The following is a 15,107-nucleotide window of genomic DNA, read 5'->3' as shown; positions in this document are numbered from 1 at the left end:
AAAATCTGAACTGCAGAAACTCACAAGGCAAAGAGCTGAAGCCAGAGAGCAAAAGTTACCACAGTAACCCCTGCCCTGCCCCCCAAGTATCTCAGATTTCTTAATTAACTTTCTGGCCCTTCAAAATATACACAGTCCATACTACAGTAGGAACTTGATAATCCGGACAAGTCTAGTTAGAATTGCTCTCTTCTTATTTGGTGTATGTCTATAGGGTCGCTATGAGTCGGAATGGACTCGACCGCACTGGGTTTGGTTTGGTTTTTTTTGGTCTAAGCTCAAAGGCAGGGACTTTTTCTTTCTCTGCAGTACCCTGCTTAGTACAAAGCAGTGCTTAATGTAAGTTACTTTGATTTCATAAACGGAAAGTATATGACAATCAGGAGGGTTAGGCAACTGACTTTCACTGGGAAAAACATGGCATCATTTTAGTCTTATTTTCAGTGCCCATTGACACTAGTCCAAATGCTATGACACTGCCAAACTGAGAGCATTTCCACTGCTTTCTGGATGAGACGCTGGGTTTTTTCCACTGTTAGAGGACAATCACTTAAATTTCTATTACAAATAGGCACACTTTCCTTCCTTCCCTCTGTGATATGGCATAATCCCATTTGTATCGATAATAGACTAAGTCTTACTCATTCCAAGTACACTAAATAAATGTCTGGTTGATGTAAGCCTTGTTTTCGATCCGGTGAAATTCTACATTTTACTAATAATCTAACAATATAAGTTCCTATACATCGAAGGGTCTGAGCAATCTCCCACTCCCCCCTCAAACACACACACATTCCCAGCCTGCATCCTGCAACGGGGAAGGAAATTTCAGACCGACAATTATAGTTTTCGAGATACTCAAAGAGTAACTTAAGGCTCAAAGTGAAAAAAGAGCAGCGAGAAAGAAACTCCATCAAAGGTGCAATAGTAAACTCCCTGTGGCTTCTAGATTGCACCCAAGAGGGAAAAACGAGAACCAAGTTTAGAAATACAGCGTCAGCGCGGCGACTCAGTCCTGTTTCAATTCTCGGTGCACTAGTAACAGACCACACATCTGTATTATCCGAGCAGGATTCCCCAGCGCCCGCCTACCCCCTTGGAATCAGATTCCCCGGGTGGAATTATAGCGGGACCCAGGAGTGGGAATCGGGAGCGTCCACTGAGAACAGAGACTTCCGCAGAGGGGAAAGGAGCCTGGGGGCTGTCGCTCTTCTCAGCGCCCCAGGAAGCCTCTCCTACAGGCAGGCAGGCGGGCGCCCGGAGCCGGAGAGGTGCGGGCGAGGAAAGGGGCTCCCGGCTCCCTCCCAGCGACCCCCGTCCGCCCCGCCAGGGGGAGCGTCTGCGCCCGCCGGCTGGCTGCGGAGAAGGGGCGGCGGTGCAGGGCGGCGATCTGCTCCGGGCGGCCCGCCCGCGTCCCCACCCTCCCGCCGCCCGCCCCCGGCGCGGCCCTGCCCGCCCCCTCCGCCCCCTCCCGGGCGCCATGCGCAGACTCAGTTCCTGGAGAAAGATGGCGACAGCCGAGAAGCAGAAACACGACGGGCGGGTGAAGATCGGCCACTACATCCTGGGGGATACGCTGGGGGTCGGCACCTTCGGCAAAGTGAAGGGTGAGGACCCCGGGGCAAGGCCGCGTCCTGGCCCGGGACCCAGGCGATTTCCGCTTTCCGCACCTCTTCATCCTCCGCCCTGCGCTCCTCGGCTCCCGGCTGGGCAGCCTCTGCCCACGCTTCGGCCATGCGGGGCCCGAGCCCGCCGCGGGACTGCAGCACGGCAACCCCCGGCGCCTGGGGATGGGGCGGGCACCGGTCGCCATGGCGACGGCGCTGCGGCCCGAGGGGCTCGTCCGGGCGAGGGGCGGAGATGCCGAGGGGCGAACTTTTCCCGGCGGTGGAGTCTGGTTGCTGTGCGGCTTCTGGGTGGGGGCCCCGGGGGTCCCTCGGCGGGGAGCCCTGAGAGGTGGCCTCCTGTGCGGCCCAAGTTGAGCTTCCCTGGCGCAGGGTCAGCCCATCGCTCCTCTGGCGGTCTTCGGCATTGTCGGCTTTGGTTAAGAGGCTCTGCTGATTCCCGAGTGTGAAATGTGTGTCCCGAAAAGTAAGGTTGCTTTGGGGTAACCTACAGAATTAAAAAAAAAAAAAAAAATCTATATCATCTCGTCGGAAAGGATAACAGATTTCCTTTGGAGCAGTTAGTGAATATAAACTGGTCCTATATTTGCGATGTATGATTTACTTCCAGACGGCCGACTCTGTTGTGCCTTCAGTGTTTGGGTTATCGGGAGTTTTGCATCCCGTGTGCCGAATCAGGTAGCTGGTGCAGATGTTGCCTCCGGGTAGTATTTATTAGTTCATTTATACAGTTGGTTTCCATTTATTTTTAAAGGATGATATTTATATTTTAAAAAGTCTTAATGCATGTCATTTGGCCTTTTTTTTTTTTTAAAGCGTGGACTCGCTTAGCACTTGTATTTCAACAGTATTTTGAAATAACGAACTTGCTCTCTACTAATTCTGACAAAAAAAGTGTAATTGCAAAATTTAGGAGGCATAAATGTTTTTTTACTTAAAATACTTGTATTAGTGATACAGATGAAAGAAGTGTGGAACTAATAAAAGTAATATCCATTAGTTTGGATGAATAATAGACTACAAGCAAATACTTGAAAGAAAAAAAGTTTGTGGAAGTCTGCCCAGTGAATTAACTGAGCCTTGCTCTCCCACAGCTAAATAGACATTTTCTGATTTTACCTAGGGATGGCAGAGGAGAACCCTTCTTTCTTTTCCCCTTTCTGAGTCACACCAAAAAACCAAACCGGTTGCCGTCGAGTCAGTTCCAACTCAGAGTGACCCTATAAAGGACAGAGTAAAACTGCCCCATAGAGTTTCCAGTGAGCGCCTCGCAGATTTGAACTGCCGACCTTTTGATTAGCAGCAGTAGCACTTAACCGCTATGCCACCAGGGTTCTGAGTCATAGAACTGGAAAATTGCTGTGTAGCCCAGAGGGAAGCAACTGCCTAAAACTTCTTATGAAAATCAGCAAGGCCAACAATGTAAGGAAGTAAGCAAATGCCAGAATAGGGTAATAACAGCCATCAGAGGGTGTGTGTGTTGGTCCAGTAATATGTTTCTGTGCCCTCAAAGTCATTTTTGGCTCTGCTATCTCTTGTTAGGAATTACAACCTGCTTTTTAGTTTACTAGTGTTTATGAGAAATGTCCATTAATGCCCCGCAAAGAATGACAAGCCAATCTTGGATTAGGGTGCTCATTATTCTTCTAATACAGGCCTAGCAGAGGCAGGTTTCATCTTCCTACTTGCTAAGTCATTTTTGGCATGGCAGATAGGAAGTCAAGAAGAGATTTTTCATTTTCTGAATTTGACCTGTGTGGCTGGGACATGAATCTCTTGTGACTCTGGTGTCCCCTAGTCTTTACTTCTCCACCTGTGTCCCTCTTGAAGTACCATTTTTTTTGCCAAAATCAACAACGTCCTCAAATACAGAAAGGCCAGTATTGGTCATAGGACACGTTTTGTGGATATGGTTAGATTTGTTTAAAAATACATTAGATAACGTTGATCAGAATTCTCAGTATGTTTTAAAGTTGCCAAACAAGATGCTTTTGGCCACAATAGAAAATCCATCTCAACCTGGTGAAAAACATCTCTTTGAGTAGTGGTTCTCTCTCCAGAGCAAGAAAGCCCAAGATACCTCTCGTGAGTCTCATTGGCAAAGGATGCCATATGCCAGTTGGTTTAGGCTTGTCTTCTTAAGTAGACATTGGCAAGAGGAGCAGCGTTACCTTTGGAGTAATATGGCCCACCCTTGGATGTACATTTGGGGAGCATCTCATGAGAACATGGGGAAGGTATCTGTACAGAAATGGGGTATTTGCTAGAAGGAAAGAGGGACATGGATGCATGAGAGCAGGAAGAAAAATAACTATTATAGTTGTAACATTGGTAATTTAAACCAACCTTAATTTGACAGGAGTTCTTATAATAGGTTTAGCCGTTTATGTCAGTGGAGACAAATTGGAGTAGAGCTTTCAAAATTAGATATAAACATTGGCAAATTTAACATAGAGAAGGAATCTAGTAGGAGATGTGATATTGAAAGGTGGAAAAACTCCTAATATGATATTCCATGCTTAAATTTAATTTTTTGAGGGAGGGAGGCATTGTAAATTCATAGTGATTTTTTTTTCGAGGAGCCCTGGTGGCTCAATGGTTAAAACGTTTGGCTGCTAACCAAAAGGTTGGAGGTTGGAACCCGCCAGCCGCTCAGTGGGAGAAAGATGTGGCAATCAGCTTCCAAAAAGATTTTCAGCCTTGGAAACCCTGTGGGACAGTTCTTCTCTGTCCCGTAGAGTTGCTGTGAGTCGGGGTTGACTCCGTGGCAATGGGTTTAGTTTTGTTTTTTTAATTTCGTTTTCTATTATAGGCTAAAAAAATCTTTGATAATTTAATGGCAGCATTTTGAAGGGAAAGTTTAAACAGAAAACTAGGGTTAGTTTGGGATTATGCTTGAAATATCTTTATTATTTCCAAGGTACTTTTTTTCCTTCTGGTTGTCAACATGTTAGTCTCCACTCCGTTTCCCCCAGAACAAGTAAAAAAACACGGATGAACAGAGTCATGTTACTATTGCGGTAAATTAAAATGGCAGTTTTCATTGTTAGCTTTCCCAGAGGAGACAGCCTTTTTTAGTGGGATGGGTGTGTCTTCGACAAATGAGTTGTTTACACATAACCTGTTCGTTAAGCTACTGTTTCTACATAAACTGCAGTTTTGGGATTTGTAAATAGGTAACTGTTCTTTTTGTGAATGAATCACAGTGGATGTTATTTAAAAATTCCTTTAATTCAGAAAATCTATATAAACTAGAGCTATATATATATTTGCATGGATGATAATAAGTTAGGCCTCAAAAGCAAATTATAAAAGGATATATAGATTATGATACCATTTATATAAATTTTAAAAACATGCAGAAATGTGCATATATTGCTGGTATAAGTACAAATTGGTACCATCTTTGTAGTGTGACAACGTTTATTAAAATTAACCCAAAATTGAACTTCTAGTAATTTATCCTATAGATATATTCATGTGTGGGAAATATGGGGTTATTTACCACCACATTGTTTATGAACACAACAGATTACAAATGACCTTTTTAGTAGGACAGTAGTTAAATTTGGTTAACCCATACTGTGGAGTATCTTGTAAACATTAAAAAATTAACAGAAAATTGAGGAATTTTCTGTAATTTAGGGAAATTTTCCAAGATATATATATATATATATATTTTTAAAACTAATATTGTGTTTTTGGTGAAAGTTTACACAGCAAATTAGATTCCCATTTGACAGTTTTTACACAAGTTGTTCAGTGACAATAGTTATATTTTTTACAATGTGTCAGCATTCTCATTGTGTTCTGGTTGTTCAGTTTCCAGTACTCTAGTTTCCCTGCTCCCCCTTGTCTTCTCATCTTTGTTGTAGAGTAATTGACCTTTTAGTCTTATACTGATTTTTTAAAAAATTGTGCTTTAGGTGAAACTCTACAGGGCAAATTAGTTTCTCATTCAGCAGTTTGTACACAGGTTGTTTTATGACACTGGTTGCCACCGCCATGATGTGTCAACAGTCTCCCCTTCCACACTCCAGTTCCCCGTTTCCATCCATCCATGATTCCTGTCCCTTCCTGCCTTCTCATCATTGCTTTTGGGCAGGTGTTGCCCTTTTGGTCTCGTTTGCATGATTGAACAAAGAAGCACGTTCCTTGAGAGTGTTATTGTTTGTTTTATAGACCTGTCTAATCTTTGGTTGAAGGGTGAACTTCAGGAGTGGTTTCTCTTCTGAGTTAAAACGGTGTCTGGGGGTCATAGTCTTGGGAGTTCTTTCAGTCTCTGTCAGACTAGTAAGTCTGGTCTTTTTTATGTGAGTTTGAATTTTGTTCTACATTTTTCTTCTGCTCTGTTCGGGACTCCTTCTTTTGATCCCTGTCAGAGCAGTTGGTGGTGTAGATGTAACGGAGCCCCATACACATGAGTAATATCCTTTGTGTGCCAATCTGTTATTTTGCCAGAAGGTGACTTCAGGGAATAGTTCTGTTTCAGCATTTAGAAAGTATCTCAGGGTGACAGTCTCAGAGGGTTCTCCAGTCTCAACTGGTTTAGTGAGTCTGGACTTTTTAAGAATTTGAATTCTGTTCCTTGTTTTTCTCACATTGTATTTGGGTCCATCTACTGTAGCCCTGATCAGAATGGTTGGTAATGGTGGCCAGGCACTATGTAGTTCTCTCAGTCTCAAGGTAGATGAGGCTATATGTAGCTTGTATAGGCTCTTAGCCCTGTAGACTAGTTTCTTCTCTGAGACTTTGATTTCCTTCTTACTCTTTTTGCTCCTAATGAGCAGAGGCTAATAGTTATATCTTAGATAGCCACTTTTGAGCTTTTAAGACCCCAGAAGCTGCTTACCTCACTAGGATATAGAACCTGAACTTTGTGGTGCCATTTGACTGAGTTGTCCCATGACACTAAGGTCTAAGCCCTCAAACCCAGAAAACCATTCTTGCAAGATATTTGGTTATGTCTGAGAAGTAAACTGTAACTGCGTCCTCTGTGAATATATATGCGAGCACACAAATATCTGTACATACATGTACAAATAGATAATTCTGTGCACACATATATACTCTTCTATACTGTGGAGCCATGGTTAAGAGCGAGGGCTGCTAACCAACAAGGTCGAAAGTTTGAATCCACCACTCGCTCCTTGGAAACCCCACGGGGCAGTTGTACTCATCCTATAGGGTGAGTCGAAATCAACTTGATGGCAACAGGTTTGGTTTGGTACCTACTTGTACACACATATGCCTATATACCTACATATGTGACCATACTCTCACTTTTTGGTTATTGTTGATGGTGTTGCCAAATTATATATGTCACGTTCTTTAGCACAAACATCCTTTTCTCTTGTGCACTTCTTCGAGGCTCATTTACTTTGGTCGGACTGTACTCCCTCGATGTATTTTTAAGAGGAAAAAGAAAGGGGGTAGTAGAGCAATGTGTATAGTGTGCCTACTATTTGTATATAAAAGGCAGGAGTAAATATGTGTCCAAGTGTAACTGATTGTATATGTATAGAGTGTCTGTTTAAAGATACACAAAAAATTGGTTACATTAGTTTCTAGGGAGAGCAGATTCAGTGAATATCCTCTTCTACTTTTGAAATGTGTGTGTAGGTCAAGTATTACATGTTCAAAAGAATATATACAATTAAAATTGAAAAATGAAAATGTGAAAGATGGCGTTACTATATTGCTTATGGATTGATATATATGCAGTAATATATGTGGATGTGTGGGAAAGACAAAAACCAAATTCAGGATAAGTGATTACCTCTAGGGAGAGAGGAAGGAGAAGGGGATCTGGCAGAAACCAATATGGGGCTTGTAGTCTATCAGTAATGTTTTGTTGCTTATGCTAGTATTGGTAACAGAGGTATTTGTAAATCCCTGTTTTTTTCTTTTTCTGGTATGCCTGAAATGTTAAAAAAAAGTAAAAAAAACGTTAAAAAAGTAGTCTTTTTAAATTTCCATCTTTTTTTTTTTTTTTTTTTTTAAAGCTCATCCCTCTCCAGGGTTATTTCCCTGATACTTTTAGCAGTGAAGTTTTTATTCTTTTTAATTTTAGAGTGGGAATGAAATGGCCAGGTGATTAGAATATCTTTAGTAGATATTTCTGTCTCCATGGTATGTTTAAAATCCCTCTTTTCTATTTAAAATCCCTTTTTTAAATTAGGATTTGTTTCACTTAAGGACTATGTACCTGATTTGAAGAGTAGGATTTGTTAAAATGTTCTACAGTTAGAGTTCCCTTTAAAGAGCAGTAACAGGATTGTTAGCTAATATTTAGTTGACTAATCTGCTGTTCTTGTGAGGGAGACGTTGTGAATGCTGATAACCTTTGCTGTGGGTGTCCGGCAAGTCTTCCATGGCTGAAATACGCACCTTCCACTTAGTTCAAAAGAACATTTTAGCACTGTTGTAAAATAACGAGTCTGAAGAGTGAAGTTTTGAGCTTTGAAAAGAAGAAATCATCTCTTAGTAATGCATATTGCTGACCGAGTCCACGTGTACTAATTGGTTAATTGACCATGGAGCAGCAATTCATTTGATCTAATGAGTTTTTTTTTTTTTTTTTAATGAGTTTAGTCAACGGAGGAAAATTTTTAGCCCAACTTTGAGAAAACAGTTCAGGTTCTGACATTGTTCCCAGTTGTTTTTTTCCCCTTCTATGCACAGCGATGGTGGAATAGAGTGGATAGGTCAAAGACTTGAACTCAGAAGACCTACCACAGCTTGATACCTGCATCATAGGTTTGTTGCGAGGCTCAGATATTATGATAATGTGTGTGTTTCCTCACCTATAAGACACTATGTTTTTAAAGTATTATTGAAATTTAAAATCAAAGTATCTTGGTAATTGGGTTCAGGGTAGATATTTTTGTTCCTGTAAAGTCAGGAAAACATAGCATTACAATATGGTGGCCTGAAATCACCAAGATTTTGCTGGGATAAAGGAGGGAGAGAAAGAACCACAGGAAGAATGGATAAATTGGAGGGGATATTGCCTATTCTGAAAGAAGTGTTTTAGAGTCACCAATTTGGGGACCTTATTTGAAAATCATGGAGAAAAAAAACTTGCATCCAATTACATTTAAGAAATACTAGGTTAGATGAAGTTTGTTTCTTTATTATGGGACTTTTCAGATCCTTTACTGTGTTAGCAGCCCTGGTGGTGCAGGAATTAAGAGTTTGGCTGCTAACCAAAAGATCGGCAGTTCGAATCTACCAGCTAACCCTTGGAAACCCTATGGGGCAATTCTGCTCTGTCCTATAGGGTTGCTATGAGTCCGAATCGACTTGATGACAGTGGGTTTGATTTCTGTTTTTTAACTGTGTTAATATGCACAGTGAGTCTTCTAAAGGGAGACTGTGCATCCTTTCCCAGACTTACTTGATTATGAAATCTTTTTCTCTGGAGAATCTTCAGTCCTAGTGTTTTATAGCACATACTTTAGAAAATCTATTCTAATAAATCCTAGTTTTATGATTTTTTAGCCCATAGAAATTAGAGCCCTCAAACTAGAACACTGAGAAGGGTCTGTAAGAGGTGACTCCCGATAGGCTGTGAAGGGTGAGACACAACTTCAAAAAGGAAGTATAAGAGCTCTACAGGAGCTGGAACAAAATAGGAGCGTGATAATGTTATGTGTCAACTTGGTTAGATCATGATTCTCAGTGTTACGTAATTATTCGTCATTTCCTGACCAGATGTAATTAATGCTTCATTTTGTGATATAACGTAATTACCTCCATGTGTGAGCTGATGTGATCAGCCAATCAGGTGAAAGTTTCCCCAGGGGTGTGGCCTGCACGCAATATATAAATGGATGTTCAGACAAAGCTCGCTTGCTTGCTTGCTCTGGATCCTGTCCAGCTTATCATCATCTGACGTCCAGGTCATGGACTTGAGCCAGTAGCCTGTCGCTGACTTTGGGATCTGCCAGCTTTGGAGCCCTGTGAGCCAGGAGTCTACTGTCTGGCTTGTGGATTCTGGGTTCCTCAGTCCCTGCAACCACAGTAGTCAGAAGCAGCTCAGGAGAAGCCTCCAGCTGATGCCTGATCCTCAGACTTTGGAATTTGCCAGCTTCCACAACCGTGTGAGCTATTTGCTTGAGAGAAGTCTTTCTCTACATATATATATATGTATGTGTATATATGTAGACGTATATATTTATGCGCCTGGTGGATTTGAACTGCCAACCCTTTGGTTAGCAGCTGTAGCACTTAACCACTACACCACCAGGGTTTCCTATAGATATATATTTATATATATATATATGTATGTATTTTATATTTCACTGGTTTTGCTTCTCTGGAGAACCCAGCCTAAAGACAAGGAAAAAAAAGTCCCACCCAGCTAAATAACTCCCACACATACCTTGTGTGAGGGCACAGGATAACTGATGCTTTTTCAACTTGAACATTTGCTTAGTTCACAGTCATGTACAGTGCCTTCCATTTAAGAAATCATGGGCATGTGTAGTACAGTTTAGGAGATCTGTTTTCAATAAAGATTACTTTTGTTAACTTACTAATTTAAATGGTGAGTATCATATTTTAGAAAATCCACTTATAAAGCTTGCCATTATATTTTATATGTTTTAAGATAGCTTTTTGCTTTTCATTTCTCCCTTATAATACTTTATTTCTTGTGTAATTTTTAAACTGGTTTGATAGAATGTATTAATAAAATGTCTTCTTGGTATCTCATCTTAGACATTGAAATTGATATGAGGCAGGTTTTCAATAGATTGGATTCATGTTCTCATATAGGAAGAGGTTCATAGTTAGCAATGCCTGGCACATAGTAGGTACAGCTGCTCAATAAATCTTAAATGAATGAATGATTTTTTAGAATAATTCTTGTTAGTATTGGGGAACTCAGCCTATTATTCTTTTAAGAACTAGAAGACTATAAAGTAAGGGTTTCTCTGATACATTCAACTAATATTTCCAAAAAAAAAAAAAAACCAAAAAACAAAAAACCCATTGCTATGGAGTCAGTTCCAACTTTTAGCGACCCATAGGGTTTCCAAGGCCGTATATCTTTATGGAAGCAGACTGCTACATCTTCCTCCTTCAGAGTGGCCGGTGGATTTGAACTGCTGAGGACTTTAACCACTGCCACCAGGGCTCCTTTTTGTTTTATTAAAAGGATGTTTATATTATTTTACTATATAATGTCCTTTTGAGGATTATTTTTTTAAATATTAAGTTGCATTTATCATTTTTTGCAAAAACACAAGTTTTGGAATCAGAGCTGGGTTCATGCTTTGGCTTTGCTACTTATCAGCCGTGTAACTTTGGACAAGTTACGACATTTCTCCATACCTCAGCCTCCTGTAAAATGTTGCTAATAATGCCGGTCTTCCAGGGTGGGCATGAGTTAGTATGTTCAAGTACAAAGTGGATATGCCATGAATATTTTAATAGTCATTTATCTTAATTATAATTTTTATTATAACTCACTAGGTTTACATTATAAAAACTGATATTTACTTAAAAAAATCCTTGTTTGAAAAGGCAGAGAGGGATAGGAGCTGGTTGAATGGACATGGGGAATACAGGGTGGAGAGGAGGAGTGTGCTGTCTCATTAGGGGGAGAGCAGCTAGGAGTACATAGCAAGGTATGTATAAGTTTTTATATAAGAGACTGCCTTGATTTGTAAACTTTCACTTAAAGCACAATTTAAGAAAAAAAAAATCCTTATTCGATTTGACCCCAAGTAGTATGAACTTTTTTTTTTCCCCCCTTTGGTGCTTTTCCATGACTGAAGAAGTGCTCCAGAAGTTTTTAGGTAGTAGGTGAAATTACTGCCAACAGCTGGTACTATGTGGATGTGTCTGGCAGTAATCTGTTGAAAATTAACAGAAATCAGGAAATGGGTTCAACTTTGGAAGCTAGAAATTGTAGGATTAAGGCAGTGGGGAGTGAAGATTGGTGGGATTGAAGTTTATGGGGACAGGAACTAGATGCCTAAAAATTACAGCTCTTATTTAGCACTTAATATGTGCCTGGATGAAAGCATATTATGAATCTAAGTGGATAAGGAGGAGAAATCAAAGGGCTGAGATAAAACTGGTCATTGAAGGGGTTAAACCAGATAATTCAGGGCTGATTAGATATAGGAATGGGGGAACATTGAAAAATAAATGACCCTTCATAATAATAATACAGAACCTAAAGGAGTTGCCCTTGAGTCGATTCCTACTCATGGCAACCCCATGTGTGTCAGAGTAGAACTGTGCTCCATGTTTCCATTGGCTGTGATCTTTTGGAAATAGGTTGCCAGGCCTTTCTTCCAAGGTGCCTCTGGGTGGATTCAAACCACCACGCTTTCGCTTAGGAGCTGAGCACTGAACTGTTTACACCACCCAGATACTTCTCCAAATAGTAGTAAACTACCATTTATTTGCAGTCCCTTGGTGCTACAAATGGTTAACGCATTTGGCTGCTAACCAAAAGGTTGGAAGTATGAGTTCACACAGAGGAACCTTGAAGAACAGCTCGGCACTCTGCTTAAAAAAAAAAGAAAAAAAAAGCTATTGAAATCTCCCTGAAGCATGAACTTTAAACCAAAAATATCCCCTGAAGTCGTCTTAAAACCAAACAGTTTAGCTTAACTACTAAAAAATGTCTGCCTTTAGCATTATGTCTTTTAAGAGCTACCTATCTAGGATCAGAGTGACAACAGCAACTTGAAAGATTAGGCAGGAACTTTGGGGGCCAGTGAATTTATGTTAATGGGGGAGGAACAACTTATAAAAGGAGGGTGAGAATGGTTGCAAACTCGAAGATTGTAATCAGCGTCACTAAATGATACATGTAGAAGCTATTGGTGTGTGTTTTACTGTGTATATTTTCAACAACAAAATAAATAAAAAACCGAAAAAAACCAAAACCCCTTTGAAGCACAGTTCTACCCTGACACACGCGGGTTTACCATGAGTTGGAGTCGACTGGGCAGCAACTGGTACCATTTATTTATTGAACACTTAATATGTGCTAGGCACTATTGAAACTGTTTCACAGACATTATTTCTTATACTCACCCTGATGTAGTTTGTGGTATTCCTACTTTTACAAATGAATAAATAAAAGGTAGAAGTTATTTAACTTGCCCAAGTCAAATGTCTTATAAGTAGCTTCTAACGGGAACAAAACTGAGGTCTATGCTTTGTACACATATTACCTTCTCACGTGGAAGTAGAATTGGGTGTTGAACCCTACTTTGGAAAAAAGGCTAATCTGCTACCACTTGATTGTTTTTTTTCCCTCCCTGTGGAATTTTTTTTTAATTGAGAAGAATATAAAACAGTAAAATTTGAAAAAGAGCCAACTTATTCACAAAATAACTTTTTATTATCATTTTCATGTAAACATATTTTTCATGTAATTGGAAAATGTTGAATGCATATATGATTTTTTTTCCCTGCTTTTCATGTTTATAAGAACATTTTCTATAGTTGTCCTATACTAAAACCTGTTGCCATTGAGTCGATGTCGACTCATAGTGACCCTAGAACAGAGTGGAACTGCCCCATAGGGTTTCCAGAAGAGCGGCTAGTGGATTCAAACTGCCAGCCTTTTGGTTAGCAGCCATAGCTCTTAACCACTACACCACCAGGGCTCCTGTCCTATGGTAGCCCTGTTATATAATAATTTATTAAGCTGTTCTTTGAAATTTGTTTAGGTTTAAGTCTTTTGTTCTTATATACTGTAATAAACATTTATTCACATTTTTATATACTTAATTCTAAGTTAAATTCTGAGGAAGGGAATTACAGGTTAAAAAAAAAATTACCCATAATGCTCTTCTTCCAGGGCATCTTCTGCCCTTTTGTTTTGTTTTTGTTCTGTCAATTTACTCAGCCATGAAAAAGGAATAGTATACTACTTTTCTGTTAAAAACTGATCATGTACTTTGCTTATTTATTGAGTTCTTAATGTGTGTGTGTATGTTAGAATCTGAGTGGCCTCTTTCCAGTTGTTGAAAAGGGACCTTTCTTCCAACCACTGTCTTCAGTTTTTGTTCGAAATTTTATACAATCATACTTCTGTGATTTCTTCTTTTGTCTCAAAAGTGAACAGGTTATACCTCTATTTTCTTCTGATTAATTTTTTTTATTAACTTTTATTGAGCTTCAAGTGAACGTTTACAAATCAAGTCAGTCTGTCACATATAAGTTTATATACATCTTACTGTGTACTCCCACTTGCTCTCCCCCTAATGAGTCAGCCCTTCCAGTCTCTCCTTTCGTCACAATTTTGCCAGCTTCCAACTCTCTCTATCCTCCCATCCCCCCTCCAGACAGGAGATGCCAACAGAGTCTCAAGTGTCCACCTGATATAATTAGCTCACTCTTCATCAGCATCTCTCTCCTACCCACTGTCCACTCCCTTTCATGTCTGATGAGTTGTCTTCGGGGATGGTTCCTGTACTGTGCCAACAGAAGGTTTGGGGACCATGACCGCTGGGATTCCTCTAGTCTCAGTCAGACCATTAAGTATGGTCTTTTTATGAGAATTTGGGGTCTGCATCCCACTGATCTCCTGCTCCCTCAGGGGTTCTCTGTTTTGCTCCCTGTCACGGCAGTCATCGATTGTGGCCGGGCACCAACTACTTCTTCTGGTCTCAGGATGATGTAGGTCTCTAGTTCATGTGGCCCTTTCTGTCTCTTGGGCTCTTAGCTGTCGTGTGACCTTGGTGTTCTTCATTCTCCTTTGCTCCAGGTGGGTTGAGACCAATTGATGCATCTTAGATGGCCGCTTGTTAGCATTTGAGACCCCAGACGCCACATTTCAAAGTGGGATGCAGAATGTTTTCATAATAGAATTATTTTGCCAATTGACTTAGAAGTCCCCTTAAACCATGGTCCCCAAACCCCCGCCCTTGCTCCGCTGACCTTTGAAGCATTCATTTTATCCTGGAAACTTCTTTGCTTTTGGTCCAGTCCAATTGAGCTGACCTTCCATGTACTGAGTGTTGTCCTTCCCTTCACCTAAAGCAGTTCTTATCTACTAATTAATCAGTAAAAAACCCTCTCCCTCCGTCCCTCCCTCCCCGCCTCGTAACCACAAAAGTATGTGTTCTTCTCAGTTTATACTATTTCTCAAGATCTTATAATAGTGGTCTTATACAATATTTGTCCTTTTGCCTCTGACTAATTTCGCTCAGCATAATGCCTTCCAGCTTCCTCCATGTTATGAAATGTTTCACAGATTCGTCACTGCTCTTTATCGATGCGTAGTATTCCATTGTGTGAATATACCACAATTTATTTACCCATTCATCCATTGATGGACACCTTGGTTGCTTCCAGCTTTTTGCTATTGTAAACAGAGCTGCAATAAACATGGGTGTGCATATATCTGTTTGTGTGAAGGCTCTTGCTTCTCTAGGGTATATTCTGAGGAGTGGGATTTCTGGGTTGTATGGTAGTTCTATTTCTAACTGTTTAAGATAACGCCAA

The 15,107-nt window shown here is 40.5% G+C and overlaps 1 protein-coding gene across 2 annotated transcripts in view; it reads left to right on the top strand.

Moving 5' to 3' along the window:
* The first annotated feature begins 1,458 nt into the window (after window positions 1-1,458).
* Window positions 1,459-15,107, top strand: part of PRKAA1 (protein kinase AMP-activated catalytic subunit alpha 1) — a 50,457-nt gene continuing 36,808 nt past the window's right edge. For both annotated transcript variants that reach the window (XM_003408007.4, XM_003408008.4), the window contains exon 1: window positions 1,459-1,607. In XM_003408007.4, the coding sequence (XP_003408055.1) occupies window positions 1,481-1,607 (127 nt within the window). In that variant the 5' untranslated portion in view covers window positions 1,459-1,480. The remainder of the gene's footprint in view (window positions 1,608-15,107) is intronic.

The sequence above is a fragment of the Loxodonta africana genome, chromosome 2 (genome assembly GCF_030014295.1).
Source record: "Loxodonta africana isolate mLoxAfr1 chromosome 2, mLoxAfr1.hap2, whole genome shotgun sequence".
NCBI classification, from domain to species: domain Eukaryota; kingdom Metazoa; phylum Chordata; class Mammalia; order Proboscidea; family Elephantidae; genus Loxodonta; species Loxodonta africana.
This window is presented reverse-complemented; position numbering and strand designations above follow the sequence as displayed.